The sequence below is a fragment of the Saimiri boliviensis genome, chromosome 2 (genome assembly GCF_048565385.1).
Source record: "Saimiri boliviensis isolate mSaiBol1 chromosome 2, mSaiBol1.pri, whole genome shotgun sequence".
In the NCBI taxonomy this organism is placed as follows: Eukaryota; Metazoa; Chordata; class Mammalia; order Primates; family Cebidae; genus Saimiri; species Saimiri boliviensis.
This window is the reverse complement of record NC_133450.1, coordinates 91,996,964-92,014,088: the sequence shown is the minus strand read 5'-3', so window position 1 is coordinate 92,014,088 and position 17,125 is coordinate 91,996,964. Positions and strand designations below refer to the sequence as shown.

Here is a 17,125-nt window from a genome sequence, read left to right as displayed (position 1 = left end):
ACATGCTTTAGGTATAGTAACAATACTAAGGAATACAAATTTTTACAATGTGACTTTAATGACTTGTGTTAAGCCACCATTTCTTAAACTATCGGAGAGTACTTAGGATGCAGAAATCAACTCTACGGGGTTACATATAGAGTGTAATATTATGAGCAACTTTATGGTTTTGAGAACTGTTATAAATTCCTAGGAAAAGAAAATGTGAGGCAGTATACCACTCCAGAAATAGTGGCAGTGGCAGACTGGCCTCAAGTCTGTCTAATGCCATTATTTATCACATGGTACCCAAAACAGAGTACTAAGAGGTCTACTCTCCACCCTCTTTTGTCTTTGTCCCTGTGGACTTTCCTCTAATTTTCTATTTCCCATTACCGAAAATAGGGTCATAACAGTGTTGCTATTGACATGGACTTCCTCATTTGGAAAAACCTTCTCCCAAAATGAAGACACTGAAGAATAGTAATAGGATTGGGAAAAGTCAAGGAATAAAAACAAACAAAACTATGTATGAAGCTTCTGAGACAACCTCTAAGAGTAACATTGACATTTACAAGCACAAGACAAATTCCTACAGCTGAAATTGTCATTTGTTAAGATTACATCACTTCCTTTTGCAGTTTCTAAAGTTCTGATTGCATATAAATGTAATTACATTAATAATTAGAGACAAGATAAAGCATATCCAACTCCTCAATGTATTAAGAATGTTCTACAATACATTATCGTACAATACTAGTCTCTACAGCCAAGCATTTAATGCTAAAAGGTAAACTGCTGACAAAATACCTGAATACTTCATTTTTATCAAAGTAAAAATCTGATATTATTTTCTAATCATTAAAAATTTTACCTTGTATACAGATCATAGAGATTTTTGAGATACTGCTCTGCATCAGACTTCCTGCATTCTTCTAACTGCTCTTTCACAAAACTCTAAAAGAAAAAGGTGAACAGTATGTTAATTAGGTAAATATTAAATTCTATAACTTTTCAAGATATTTTTCTTTAAAATTCACTCCACAGTATTGAACTTTTCTGACTTACAATCCAATCAAAAAGGCAATGTACAGAAAACAGACCAATCAGAAAAAATTTTCAAACAGGTTTTAAAAATTTATCACTTCTCATATTTACCTGTAGAGGATCTATATCAGTCTTAGGAGTAAGTATTAAGAATTCAGAAATACCTTTTCTTTTAAACTGGCCTATTCTGCTCTGTGAGGTATATCAAAAAAACAAAAACAAAAAACAAAACTGAGAGTACAAACAATAGAGTGAATTCCTTAAAGCAGCATTTCCCAAACTGAGCTCCAGGCAACAATAGTGTTCAGACATCCACAGGCATGCTTTAAAATAGGCTTTTTTGGACAGGAAATGTGTTAAATGCTGTATATTACAACCCCATTTCTAGAGAATTACAACACACATTAGTACATTAAAAGACTATCAAAAGTCCTGAATTGTGTTAAAAAATAAAAATAAAAAAGCAAAAATTTATTGAATGTTGTTTAATCCAGTGGTAAACATAGTTTAGAAAATGTTGTCTAAAAGTACCGTGATATGGGGGATAAATTAAATTTCTGTGTTTTCCCTTTTCACATTAGTACCATATTATTAAAAATTCTACAGACAACTCTTGTAATTCTTATTCAGTTTCACAAATGACATCTATTGGTGAAGGCAGGGACCAAAAAAAAAGAAAAATCCCCAAGGCTATCTTACCACAATATGTTATATTACTACTACAATGAAACACAAATTTCAAGCGTGTTCTCTGATGATACTTATTGATTAGCACTTTTCTCTTAGTGAATAACAAAACTTTTTTTAAAAGTAGGAGGATTCCTTTCTCCTTAACTACATTACTATTTCTAAGGTCACTATATAAGTAAACTAAATTTTAAGGATACTTTTAAAATATAGGGGAAAAAAATTACACACTGCTTTAAGAACTATTTGTTACTATTTAAAATTACCTGTAGTTTGATTTCAAATACATTTTGAATAAGTTTGGCCAGTACTGTTTCTGGATTACTGAAGATATCTCCAACTTGTTTGTTCACTCTTTGACAGAGTACTGCAGCATCTTCAAATATATCGTTCCTTAAATAAGCACCCTAAACAGCAGAGTTATTTTACACAGTGAATATATAATTTCTAAATGATATTAAAAGACCAATTAGCATAAAGTAAAATCCAATAAAATGTACTGTTATGTTACCTCCTGGCACTGCTTTATATAAACATCAACACAATGGGAATAACCCTACAAGGAAGAAACATATTGTTATTATTCTGATTCAATTATAATAATTATTATTTCAATAAAAGCGTTACATGTCATAAAGCTATATCTATTTACTAATAAATGGCCAATAGCAACAGCTATTGGACTTAAATAAAATTAACTGTAGAAAACCAGTAACTTAACAAAGGCATCTTCTCCCTAGTGACTTCTATGATGAAATTTATCAGTTGGTACATATCCTTGTTGAACCTTAGACTGAAACAAGAAAGCTGAAGTATATAACTGAGTTCTTTAATTTTTGTCCTGTAATCATCTAGCCATCTCCTTCCACTACAAAACAAACCCACTCACACACACCTACCAAAATGCATACACACAAACACACACAATGAGTGGGAAAGGTTTTACATATATGTGTGTGTGTGTGTGTGTGTGTGTGTATTTTATATACATATAAAAATATTTATGTATTTAAAAGTGTGTGTGTGTGTGTGTACATATATATAAATTAAAAAGTATGTATACAGGGATTCACTCCATCACCCAGGCTGGAATGCAATGGTGTGATCTTGGCTTACTACAACTTCTGCCTCCCAGGCTCAAGTGGTCCTCCTGCCACAGCCTCCCAAGTAGCTGAGGCTACAGGAACACGCCTCCATGTGCAACATGAGCAACATAAGAAGTGCACTACTGTCTCAAGAGCCATTCTCAGTACTCATTGAGACTGCATCAAAACGAAAAGTCCAACAAAAATAGCTTCCCTTTCCCCAATCTGATACAAATCAAATAAACAAATTGAAGGATGAATCATTTCTTCAAGCACTTTTTTGCAGAAATATATGCCTATACAGGAATTCTCTCCCAAGTTCACATTCTAGGAAAACAATTCCATAATACAACATTCTTTTGTATTACCTCCTGACATCCCCTGGATTTAAGTCTTTTACTAGTCATATTCCACCTGCTCTCTGGTTCCTATATTCTACCAGATATTTACGGTTAAGATTTCTTTCTTTTCACCTATATCATAATACATAAAAGCAAAAAAGCAAGCTGGGCACAGTGGCTCATGCCTGTAATCCCAGCACTTTGGGAGGCTGAGGCAGGAAAACTGCTTGAACTCAGGAGGTGGAGGTTGCAGTAAGCCAAGATTGTGCCACTGCATTCTAGCCTGGGAAACAGAGCAAGACTCTGTCTCAAAAAAACAAAAATAAAAAAACAAAAAACCAACAAAAAGCAAAAAGGCAAAAAATATGATTTTCTTTATCAAACTATAAAAATATTTAATTGATAAATCAATTTTAATTCAATTAGTATTATTTAATATAAAATCTTAAATATCCAACATTTAATACCTCTTACAGAGTGTAAAATGTACAAATTATCAAAAACAATAAAAATTACCACTGTGATATAGTTACATAACGAATGGGGGAAAATTAGAGGCTATCATACATAGAACTTGGAAAATTTCCGTAACCTTGAAAACTAGTCTTCATTTATAATTCTTACTATTTACCTTAAAATGAAGTAAAACTGCTGCTACTTCTCTCATTCTGGAGATTTCACCTCTTCTTTGAGCACTGGTAAATTCCTGAATCAGCTGGCATTCTAAATCATGGTATTTACCTAAAAATAAAGTCATTCAGTTACACTGAGGCATACAAGGTATCCAAGTTTTTTAAGAGTATCTACATTATTTACAAATACAGTAACTATGAATATAGCTTTCTTTTGAAGGAATCACAAAAACAACATGAGATTACAGGCAGTGAACCTAGCCCGTTATATACTTCAGCATACGAATCTACAATTTCAAAACAAAAGACTTCCAAACTGGTAAAACTGCTGAGATTTCCGGAGTCTGACTATCATTTGCCACTGTTACTTAAACCAGCAGCTGACTGGAAAAAATCCTCCAGATGCTATTTCTGATAGCAATATATACAAAAAATCTTACTCATGAAGCTATGGAAAGGGTGAAAAGGACTACGGAACTCTTTTTACAGAGTTCTGATGCCTCTACCATGAACAATAGTGGACCAATGACTGAACACCAAATCTCATCCTGATAATATGCAGTATTCATATTTTTTTCCTTTTTCTTTGTGAGAGAGTTTCGCTCTGTCACCCAGTCTGAAGTGCAGTGACGTGATCTTAGCTCACTGCAACCTCCACCTGCCGAGTTCAAGCGATTCTCCTGTCTCACCCTCCACCTGTCGAGTTCAAGTGATTCTCCTGCCTCAGCCTCCCAAGTAGCTGGGATTACAGGTGCCCTCTACCCTACCTGGCTACTTTTTGTATTTTTAGTAGAGACGGAGTTTCACCATGTTGGCCAGGCTGGTCTCAAACTCCTAACTTCAGAAGATCTGCCCGCCTCAGCCTCCCAAAGTGCTTGAATTACAGGTGTAAGCCACCGTGTCCAGCCCTATTCACTATATTCTTGAGGTTGGTATAGTTCTTAATGAACACTTGAACTTCAAACTAATCTATTGTGATAAAAAATATTCTCAGCAAGTCTAACTAGCTATGTCATCCTTATTCTAAGACTTTTTTGAGAAAATACATGAATCTTTGAATCTTCTATGCAGTGGCCCACTCTAAACAGTCACCCTGGCTACCATGGAACCTGCAAATTTAGTCGTATTTTCAAAAACCTAGAATGATCTAAAATAAAAGACAAGACTGGCAAAAACCAAACTAATCATGCAAGGAGTTAAACAGATACCAAAATGCTTACATAATCTTAAACAAAAGAGAGAGAATCTTATTCAGAGATACATGTATGGAAAGCATACAATTTCCAAAATACACTGTTAAATTAAAAATGCACATAGTATGGTAGCAATTATGTAAAAATAAATAAGGATAGAAGTACATATAAATGTCTATACATACACACATATATGCACACAGATATATATAGAATTTATGTCTTATGCCTGTATATCCATAGATTATTCTGCAAGAATATAAAAAAAAAATGGTAATAGTTGTTTTCAGGGAAGAGAAATCAAACTGAGAGATCGGGTAGGAAGATGACATTATTCCCACTTTTTCTCCTTTTGCTGTTTTATTTTTACCCAAGTAGTTTTTTTTTTTTTTTTTTACTTATTATAGAAAAGTAAAATAAATACAACATCACTTACTTGCAATTTTCGATTTAACTTCTGAAAATCTGAAAGACAAAAACCAACGATGAGGTTCGTTAGTTGTGACAAACATCCTACCCCAATTTAAGATGTTAACAAAAGGGAAAACTGAGTGCAGGTTATATGAGAACCATCCGTACTATTTTTGCAATGTTTCTGTAAATCCAAAACCATTATAAAGTTAAATGGTTATTGTAAAAAGAAAAAAGACAAAGTCAGAAGAGAAAATACTGATAGGAAGCACGCCAGGTGATAAAACTGAATGTAGGTAATTCAGATGGGGTAGCTGGTTCTCATTTAGGAAATTCACACATTGAAATTTGATTCCCTTTTAAAAGAATCAACTGCTCTGCATAAGGCACTAATAGCCAGTCCCGAAACTGAGTTACTATTCTTATATTTGCTGGCATTTTAAATGCACTTGATTATTTGTCTTCCTCCCCATGGTTGGTATTTTTAAAAATAAAGTTCTATCACTATTATTTAAAAGAAAAAGATGATCGATGATCAAATAATATACTATATTATAATGAAATATTAATGACAAATGATAAAAGGACCCAGCAATGTGCCTAGCAGAGTTGCCATTCAACCTTTACAAATTAAAAAGCTAAAATACCACACATTAGGATTTTTTCATATATTAAATGTCAAAGTGAAATGCACAGCATGAAAAAGAAATCTTTTAAGATCTTGTGCAATTGTTTGAAGAAAGGAGAGTAGCTACCAAAAGAGACACCAAAGACAAATGAAGAAGGAAATAAAAATCTAGAGTGTTATACAATGATGTATTAAAGTCATAGCAGATCAGATCGCATATAAGGCCATCTTAATCTGTGTGAAAAAATTGAGTCGAAATAAGATATATATTCAACTCCAAGGCTTGGTGAAGAGGCTAAAACAAAACCATAAGAGAAGTATGTACCTGAGTGATGAATACGAGTATGAGAGAGAGAGCGGGGTTGGGGGAGAGAGAGTGTGTGTGTGTATGCATGTGTGTTCTGGAGTGGAAAAACAGAATGAAGAGAGTATGGGGGGGGGTGCAGTCAATAATTATCATGAACCTATTATGAGCTAGACATTTTATCCATTTAAGTAAATAGTCCAATTCTGAAATGAGATAAAGTTAAAGAGAAGTGTTAAGTGTTGGTGGGTGACTTTAAAAATTACTACAGTAAGTTAAATCATAAAGCTGGGCAACTACCATATTATTATTAAGAATGAGAGATGATCATTATTGCTAATTTTTCATGGTTATCAGACTTGATAATAAAACAGATACATTTTTGGGGGAATTCCACTGCATGTTTGGGAGATAATGGTTAAGCTTTAAGTATAGCAATATATCGTATTTTATCTGTTCCTAAGATTTTCAAGTATCATCAAAAAATAACTGTTTATTAATATATATTATTTGAAATACAGTAAATCATATTTCCTTCAAATATTCACATGGAAGACGCACTATTTTACCAAGAGTTTATTAAAGAGTCTGACATTCCAAGGCTGGGCACGGTGGCTCAAGCCTGTAATCCCAGCACTTTGGGAGGCCGAGGCGGGTGGATCACGAGGTCAAGAGATCGAGATCATCCTGGTCAACATGGTGAAACCCCGTCTCTACTAAAAATACAAAACATTAGCTGGGCATGGTGGTGCGTGCCTGTAATCCCAGCTACTCAGGAGGCTGAGGCAGGAGAATTGCTTGAACCCAGGAGGCGGAGGTTGCGGTGGGCCGAGATCGCGCCATTGCACTCCAGCCTGGGTAACAAGAGCGAAACTCTTGTCTCAAAAAAAAAAAAAAAGTCTGACATTCCATAGACTAGAAGAAATCATGAAAAAATCTCCTTCTCAGTGGATAATTTATTTTAGGATGAAATCTAACTTAGCAATGGCTCTGGGGCTCTGCATTTTTGAAAAAGGGGTTCTTAACCTGAAGTCCCTAGGAACAGTTCTGTGGATAGAGTCTAAAACTCCATGAAATTGTAAACAATAACCTGAGTATCTTAATTTCCTGAAGAAAGGTGATAGCTTCCCCCAAAAGCATAAGAACCTTCATCAAGAAATAGAAAAAGTGGTCTCTCTATCCCCTACCTGGTTCTCAAAGTCCAAAATATGAAAATCCAAATTTTACCTTAGTCGATTTCAAAATCCTCCATCCAATTTTTTTTAAAAAAAACAGAGATTGAAATTATTTCAAGGCCTATCATTAAATTTAGATATTAAGAACAGACTATATTATTTCAATAAACTATTTTATACTGCACCTTGTACAAAGTGAATGAACTAGCAAGTAAATGATCCAGTAAGTGCTCAATAAATTCTTGTTTAATTAATGAGCAAAGAAAATTGTACAGGAAAAAACCACAATTTTATTTTATAAATTATACTATACATTCAAATTAACTCTTGAGAAATGTACTTGCCTATCAAAGGGTAACTCTTGGGCAATTAGGTGCAACTTCTGAATGATGTCTGCTGCTTCCTTTATCTATTAAAAAATAAATAAAAACAATTAAAAAACTTTTAGGCATATCATATCAAAAAATAATTATATATTTAAAATTAGTAATATCTCCCTGTATCTGTCCACAGTCCCTTCCCTTAAAAAGTTTCCTTTAAAAATCCACAACAAATAAAACTTCATGAGCAACAAGAATACATTTGGGGTGTTACCAATAACGAGTCAATAAAACATAAACATTTATCTTTCTGGTACTGAAATTCTGTGATTTTTTTGATGCCACAATCCCTTCCCCAAAAAACCTGAAGTTCAAGTTTATTCTGAAGAAATTTTAGAAACCAAATGTAAATCTCTTCAGTTGATGAATCCAAAAAGGATCAACAAGATTTATAAAAATGATTTAGGGCATACTGCCACATACATCCTACATTAAGCTAAATGCCTATTATTTAATAATCATATGAATTTATAACACTTGTAAAAGCAAAGATAAAGTTTAATGTAAAGCCCCTGGATGAAATATAATACAGAAATGTGTGTATTTATTCAAGTTGTGGAACTAAGGAACTTGGGCAAGAGTTTTAAAATTCTTTAATGCAGGTATCTGAGCTTATTTACACAATAGTATAGGGGAGCTCTATAATGTTCATTTATTCTTTAAATTTCAAATTAGTTCTTAGTTTTACTTTGACACAATTTTAAAGCTGATTTTATGAAGATTCATTTTATTTTACATTTGAAAAAACAGTGACTCAATAACATGAAAGAAGAGCTAAGAACATCAATATAGATTTTTTTTTTCTTTTTTTTTGTTTTGTTTTTGGAGAGAGTCTCCCTTAGTGGCCCAGACTGGAGTGCAGTGGTGTGATCTCGGCTCACTACAATCTCCATGTCCCACGTTCAAGCTATGCCCATGCCTCAGCCTACCAAGTAACTGGGATTAAAGGTGTGTGCCACCACACTCGGCTAAATTTTGTTTTTTTTTTTTGAGACGGAGTTTCACTCTTGTTACCCAGGCTGGAGTGCAATGGCGCGATCTCGGCTCACCGCAATCTCCGCCCACCTCCTGGGTTCAGGCAATTCTCCTCCCTCAGCCTCCTGAGTAGCTGGGATTACAGGCACACACCAGCATGCCCAGCTAATTTTTTGTATTTTTAGTAGAGATGGGGTTTCATCATGTTGACCAGGATGGCCTTGATCTCTTGACCTCGTGATCCACTCGCCTCGGCCTCCCAAAGTGCTGGGATTACAGGCTTGAGCCACCGCGCCCAGTCCTAGTTATCTTCTTCTAAAACACAAAATTGTTCATGTCATTCACTTACTTAATTTTCAATGGTTTTCTGTTTTTATGATAAAGCCTAAATTAACTAGGATAACATTTTAAAGAGGTTTTTTTTTGAGACAGAGTCTCTGTCCTGCTGTATATGGGCAGATACCACTGCAGTATCTGTCCTCACCATGCCATTTAGTTGTATTAGCAAAGTCCATAATTTTCTCCTCACCAATATCCCCTTCAGAAATAATATGCTTGGCACACAGCCTGCTCTATGTTTCTATCAGGAGTTTGTTTTTGTTATTTCAAGAAGTCATCATTACGTGCTATTTGCAAACTTTGTTTAATGTACTAACTAGTATAGAGGTAAATGGCACTTGTTTTTATTGAATTTTTTAAAATAATTATTTTATAAAATTATTTTATAAAAATTGTGTAGTTGCGCGCGGTGGTTCAAGCCTGTTAATCCCAGCACTTTGGGAGGCCCAGATGAGTGGATCACGAGGTCAAGAGATCGAGACCATCTGGTCAACATGGTGAAACCCCGTCTCCACTAAAAATACAAAAAAAAATTAGCTGGGCATGGTGGCGCGTGCCTGTAATCCCAGCTACTCAGGAGGCTGAGGCAGGAGAATTGCCTGAACCCAGGAGGCGGAGGTTGCAGTGAGCTGAGATCGCACCATTGCACTCCAGCCTGGATAACAAGAGCGAAACTCCGTCTCAAAAAAAAAAAAAAAAATTGTGTAAAGCACAGGTAGCTCTTAAGGTTACAATAGTATGACACATTTAGTCAGTTAAAACATACTACAACAATAAGTAACAAAAGCTGTCAAAAACTATAATCTAGTGGTTACTGTTATTTGGGTGAGGTAAGAGACTACCCTTGCTAATAGTGTTAAAGATAATCACAGTCATCAAGTATTATTCACATAATAAAACAGTAAGCTGACACTCTAGGTTAAAAAAAAAGAAAACCCATCATACATGTAAGAGAGGTAAACATATAGTAAGGTTTTTTTTTCAGATGAGAAGAGTCCCTTTTTTTTTTTTTCCTTGAAACAAGGTCTATCTGTCACCCAGGCTGGAGTGCAGTATTGCAATCAAAGCTCACTGCAGCCTCAACCTTCCGGGCTCAAGTAATCCACCTCCCTCAGCCTCCTGAGTGCCAGGACTATGGACATGTGCCACAACAACCAGCTAACATATATATATGTTTTGTAGAGACAGGGTTTCACCATGCTGCCTGGGCTCGTCTCAAACTCCTAAGCCCAAGCAATTGTCCTGCCTTGGCCTCCTAAAGTGCTGGAATTGTAGGCATGGGCCACCATACTCAGACAAGATTATAAAAAGGAACATTAAAAAAACAAAAATGACTAGGGGGCAAGAAGAAAAATAACATGATGTGTTGATATCTTATCCCATTCTAATTCCTCCCACAATCACACATTGGTCTAGCTCTGTGGGTGCTTTCCTTTTCTTTCCATTGGAAAGGTGACTGGTACAGAGTCCAGAAATTGAGATAGCTAAGAGTTTATCTAATAATTGGCAATCTAATACAATATGAGTTCTTAAGGATGGCTAAGTGGTAGAACGAGGCCAAAAATGAATTCAACTGCAAAGATATGGAAAAAATCTAAGTGCCCATCAAGCCATGAGCAGATAAAGATAAATATGGTATATTTATACCATGGAAAACTACTCAGCCACAAACAGGAACTAAATAATGTCTTTTGAAGCAACATGAACGGAGCTGGAGGCTATTAATCTAAATGAAGTTACTCAGGAATGGAAAACCAGATACCATATGTTCTCACTTATAAGCGAGAGCTAAGCTATGAGGACACAAAAACATACAGAGTGATATAATGAACTTTGGGAACTCTAAGTGGGGAAGCTGAGTGGGGAATAAGGGATAACAGACTACATACTGGGTACAGCGTACAATGTTTGGGTGAAAGGTGCACTAAATCTCAGAATTTACCGCTAAAGAACTTATCCTTATAACCAAAAAACCACCTGTACTCCAAAAACTACTAAATTTTTCAAAAACACCTTTTATTTAGAGGAATTATCAGGACACACATAACTATTTTTCAAAGAACTCTAAAAATTATATATTCTATAACCCTATAGAGTTCTATTTTTTTAAAATGTGTTGCTTAATTCAAACTTATTGTCAGTAATAATTAGCCTTTACATTCCACTATCTGAAATATTCTATGGAGTAAATCTAGAATAATTCCGAAAGACTATTCAATACATGAGTGGACAATGTTGCAACGCACATATACGATCCATAAGAATGTCCATTTTCTCCGCATTTTGATTTTTTTTCCCCTGAGGGGAAGAAAGTGAGCTATATTATCTTCTTTCAAGATTGTAGAGCAGCCAATACCATGTACCCTTAGACCAGGAGCAAGAGACTAGTGCTATGAAAAGGATTAACAAACAATTCAGAATTTTTTTCAATTCATCCTGGTCCAAACTGCTTTAATTCTTTATAAGAGATCTTTATTCAAGTAATAAAAAGTAGAAGTTCGAATTCCTTATTCCTTTACAAAATGGCATTTCAGCTTATCAATGATTTATGTCAGACCACCACATCACCACCCAATGGACTGTAACTATTTTTTTTTTTTTTTTTTGAGACGGAGTTTCGCTCCTGTTACCCAGGCTGGAGTGCAATGGCGCGATCTCGGCTCACTGCAACCTCCGCCTCCTGGGTTCAGGCAATTCTCCTGCCTCAGCCTCTTGAGTAGCTGGGATTACAGGCACGCGCCACCATGCCCAGCTAATTTTTTTTGCACCTTTAGTAGAGACGAGGTTTCACCATGTTGACCAGGATGGTCTCGATCTCTTGACCTCGTGATCCACCCGCCTCAGCCTCCCAAAGTGCTGGGATTACAGGCTTGAGCCACCGCGCCCGGCCGGGACTGTAACTATTTAAAGACCACAGAAATTCTGTTATTATTGAAAGACATCTGTGAGATACTTATGAACACAGTTACCACAGCAATTTTAAGCCACAAAAAAATTTTGTCAAAAAAGCCAGGAAATTTCATCAAAAAACACCAGAACAATAAAAGCTTTTAATAAGTCAGCTACTCAGTGATTTGAAGTCTAACTCTCGAAAGTTATTATTGCAGCTCATAATTAAGGCACTGTTATTAATGTTGTGATTGGTTTTATCCTTTGACAGCACTTACCTTTTCAGAATTTATAAAAACATCAGATTTCAATTCTCCATCTAGAAACTCATTAAAGTATTTCATCAATTTCTGAGCCTCCACTGCCCGTTGTCTGGGTGTGTTTACCCCCTCCAACTGGTCTCCAAGGTGACACACTTTAGTTGCTACATAACTAATGTGCTCATCCAGTTCTTGGAAATGTAGGAAGGCAACCTAGGAAAAATGTGCATAAGCATAAAATATAATCAGTGTACTCAGTTTGAAAGTAAATACACATCAAAACCAAACCACTAATCTCATTGCTACTAACTAATGATAATAGAAGTTATATATGAGATAATCTACAAAATTCATGCTCATTAGAGTGATATGATCCGAAAACCTGTTTGCAAACTATTAAAAATAATCATATTTATCATGAGTACACTTACTAATCAACAAAAAAGCAAACAAAAACAGTTATTTACTCCTCTTCCTGTTTTAACAAAAAATTCAACACCATTTAGCCCCAAATAATGATTCTGAAAACAATTAGTTAAGTATCAATAGGATCACACATCTACAGAGCTCTCTTGCTACTGAAGTGAAAAGAATAAAAAATATGTCAGTAGGAGGCCAAGGCAGGCAGATCACTTGAGGTCAGGAGTTCGAGACCAGACTGGCCAAAATGGTGAAACCCCATCTCTACTAAAAATACAAAAATTAGCTGAGCATGTGTGGAGGTGGGCACCTGTAACCCCAGCTGGTCAGGAGGCTGAGGCAGGAGAAGCACTTGAACTCAGGAAGCAGAGGTTGCAGTGAGCCAAGATCGTGCCACTGCACTCCAGCCTGGGCAACAGAGCAAAGCTCAGCCTCAAAAAGAAAAAAAAAAAAAAAAAGAAGTCAGTAGTAAAATATACCAATTTATTTTAAATATTTACAAAGTGATGTTTACATATAAAGTAAAATAGCTCTTTCCCAGTTTTGAAAACAGAAAAGTAGTAATTATACTACTAAGGCAAAAGTATATTTTACTTTCTAGAATATTCTTTCCCTTCTCATGGGGTATACTCATTGGCCTGTGGCATATGGAAATTGTGTGCAAGAGAAGAACTGCTGATAATCTAATGTGGGACTTTTGTTCTAACCTTAAATTGAGGTGGAGAGCTGTAAACGTTTATTGAGGACTTTCTCTGTGCCAGACTAGACACTGTTCTAAGCATATTATATGTAGTTACTTATATAATCCTCTCAACAACACATTTTACAGATTTTAAAAAAAATGAGGCATGAAAAGGTTAAATTGCTTGAGATTACACAGATGATAAGTGGCAGAGCTAAAACTCAAACTCACGCAGATTGGCTCCAGAGTTTATTAGCTTAACTATTAATATTATTATTATTACCAAGGGAAAACTGCATTAGAAGTACTTGGAAACTGTCACCTTAACTACTTTAAAATGCATTCCTTATCTTAAATTACTGACTTCCTTATTTCTCATAGCCACATATGTTTAAGTGATGGACTCTAAAACATTGAAACTTTAGCAGAAATCAGTTTGCTAATCCCTGGGAGGCAGCAAAGCTAAAGAATCTTCAAAACTAGACTAAGGCCAAAAGCAGTAGCTCACACCTGTAATCTTAGCACTTTGGGAGGCCAAGACAGGCAGATAACCTGAGGTCAGGAGTTCAAGACAAGCCTAGCCAACATAGCAAAACCTCTACTAAAAATGCAAAGAAATTAGCTGCGTGTGGTAGTGTGCACCTATAGTCCCAGCTACTCAGGAGGCTGAGGCAGGAGAATCACTTGAACTTGGGAGGTGGAGGTTGCAGTAAGCCAAGATTACATCACTGCACTCCAGCCTGGGCGCAGAGTAAAACTCTGTCTCAAAAAAAAAAAAAAAAAAAAAAAGGAGGGGGGGTAGGTAATCAAATTCCAGATAAAGCCCAGCCTGTAAATGGGATTCGGAGGTTCTCATTAAGTCTAGGACCTAAGGATGACTAAGAAGTTTGGCCTGCTTAGCCCCAGGACCAATCTAGTGATTTGGTTTTACTCCAAAACAAATGGAGGCAGTTTTTCCTATAGTTACACTTTTCCTGATGCTTCTCACTGACGTTTATCTCTCATGACTTCTGTGAAACTTCCCAGACCAGGTTTTCTTTAGGGAAAACTTAATCCAGACAATAGCTTATTTCATATTACTTCATGATTAAAGAGAATGCAAATGACTACCTAAATATCCAAGCTAATAGAGTCCCTAAAACTAGAAGTCTACTGAAGTGTCATTCTTGAAAGTTTGCATTGTTGGAGGAGAATCAAGGACCACACTCAACTGGATACAACTCCATCCTGAGAAAAGAGGACTGTGATCCTAAACCAACACTCCATAGAAAGCGAATGCCAAGAGTACCTGGTAACAATTCATTAATATTTCAATCCATAGGACTGAAGCAGTAGAGAGAAATCTCGACAGTTACTATCATCTGACTAGACTTTTTTAAAGAGCTTAACACTGGAAGGAAATGAAGATATTATAGCATATATAAAATACTCATTTCTTAACAAAATGTTTACCTGATTGCTTTTCTGGAGCTCTTGTACCTTCTTGGCAAATTCCTTGGCTTCTTTCTGACATTGTTGCTCTAGTTTCTCTACTTTCCTTTGAATCCTTTCATCCATTATCTGGAGTTCCTGAATATGATTTACAAATTCTTCTAATAATCTAATAGAGGAAAGTTTGAATATGTATCAATCTAACTATTATTAATCCTTAGGAACTGATGAGTTCATTTATAATCATAAAGAAGGTCTTAATAAGAAGAGTTCCTAGAGCTTGGAATGATCATGTTAACTTTCTCTATAGCATCTTGTTAGAAATTTCTTCATCAAAAGATAAAGTTGTTCTGTAACTTCATAACGTCCTCATAGTTTTGTCCAGGCCACATGGCTTTCAAGCAAACATGACATTTGAAAATACAGCCAGGCTTTGCTGAGCACGGTGGCTCACGCCTGTAATCCGAGCACTCTGAGAGGCTGAGGTGGGCGGATCACCTGAGGTCGAGAGTTCAACACCAGCCTGACCAACATGGAGAAACCCTGTCTCTACTGAAAATACAAAATTAGCTGGGCATGGTGGCGCATGCTTGTAATCCTAGCTACTTGGGAGGCTGTGGCAGGAGAATCACTTGAACCTGGGAGGCGGAAGTTGTGGTGGCCGAGATTGTGCCAATGAACTGCAGCCTAGGCAACAAGAGCAAGAAGAAAGAAGGGAAAGAAGATGGGAAAAGAAAGGAAAGAAGGGAAGAATGAAAGGAAAGAAAGAAAAGAAAATATAGGCAGACTTCATTGACTTTTTGATGAAATAACTCAAGAGGTGAATGAAAACCTCACCCAGAATCCCCAGTAAACCCCGAGAATAGAATGACATTTTATAGCTGTTTTAAAATAGTCAAGAAGGTAAATGTACCATATAAAAATATACATTCCAGAGTTCAGTGACTTTCTGTTCCCCAATGTACAACTATATTTAAAACAATATATTTAATGTTTTTATTTTAGAAGTATTACCAACCATTTCTACTTTATGACTCATTAGGAGAAATGTTAAATTCTTATCCTCAATAAAATTCCTTCTGCATACCAGTTAAACTGCTTCTTTAAAAGAATGTCAAAGAAAAAACAAAACCTCAAGCTTTTAATGCTCTGTTGTATTATATCTTTTATTGGCCAATTGTTAACTAAAATCCTTGTTATCAATCTCAATACTCATCTCCATTCTAACACTCATGTGTACTCGATTAGATCTATGGGGAAAAATCTTTTTTCACTTCACCTTTTAGGATCAAAAGCTTCAGGTCCACCTCTAGAGCCTCCTCCTGGGGTTCTCCAAACAAGACGTTCAATATATTCATCTGCCACAAAAGGCTCCTAGTTTACAAAATAAATACACTTTAACAAAGTTTCATATACAAGTACTTAATATTACCTATAAAATTAAAACACCTTCTACGAGGTACAATCTTAAAATGAAATTAAATTACTATTTAAATACATCTATACTATTAAAATGTGCAGGGTTTTTTTTTTTTTTTTCAATTAAAAATCTTCTGACAAAGTTTTCTTATTTTAATTATAATGAGGAAGGCAGGAAAGGATAAACTGAAATTTACACTCTCATTATTGTTAGAAATATCAACAGGTATAATCTTTTGGAGGCCACTGGTAAGTATTAGGTAACATCAACAGTGTTACAAATGCTTGCACACCCTAACAGTAACTCTACTTTCAAAATCTAAGGAAAAAGCATATATGAATGCAAACATTTCTGCAGAATGTTCATTGAGCATTATGTATAATACTAAGAAATTGTTTACATAAATAATATTCACAAAGCCATAACTGACAAATTAGGGTAAACTTACAGGATGAAAAACAATGTTCCTATTAAAATCATGATCATGTACAAAGTTCAGAAATGAGAACAAAGTCTAACACGTGAAGGCTGATGAAAAAAGCAAGATACAATATCTTACAATTTTCTTAAAAAAAAAAAAAAACCAAGTTTTTCAAAAGGTTATTGGAGAAGGTTCCATCAAGAAAATAGAAATTTGAATATTCACCATCAGCACATAATATACTTTTAGACTAATACACACTAATTTACATACTTTTCATCTACTCTTTCATGTAAATGAATATCACATATTGCCTCCTACCTAGCATGTAACTTAAACTAGTGATCAGCATTTGCTAGTGATTCCAATTTGAACTTTTATATCTACAAAGTTTTTTCATCAACTTTTAAAGATATAAAGTACTGA

General features: G+C 35.3%; 1 protein-coding gene across 2 annotated transcripts in view; it reads right to left on the bottom strand.

Moving 5' to 3' along the window:
• EXOC5 (exocyst complex component 5) overlaps positions 1–17,125 on the bottom strand; it is a 65,517-nt gene that overhangs the window by 27,311 nt on the left and 21,081 nt on the right. For both annotated transcript variants that reach the window (XM_003930489.4, XM_010341055.3), the window contains exons 2-10: positions 16,138–16,232; positions 14,880–15,027; positions 12,344–12,538; positions 7,827–7,891; positions 5,401–5,429; positions 3,771–3,880; positions 2,225–2,269; positions 1,980–2,120; positions 854–936 (exon numbers count right to left, since the gene is read on the bottom strand). In XM_003930489.4, the coding sequence (XP_003930538.1) occupies positions 854–936; positions 1,980–2,120; positions 2,225–2,269; positions 3,771–3,880; positions 5,401–5,429; positions 7,827–7,891; positions 12,344–12,538; positions 14,880–15,027; positions 16,138–16,232 (911 nt within the window). The remainder of the gene's footprint in view (positions 1–853; positions 937–1,979; positions 2,121–2,224; positions 2,270–3,770; positions 3,881–5,400; positions 5,430–7,826; positions 7,892–12,343; positions 12,539–14,879; positions 15,028–16,137; positions 16,233–17,125) is intronic.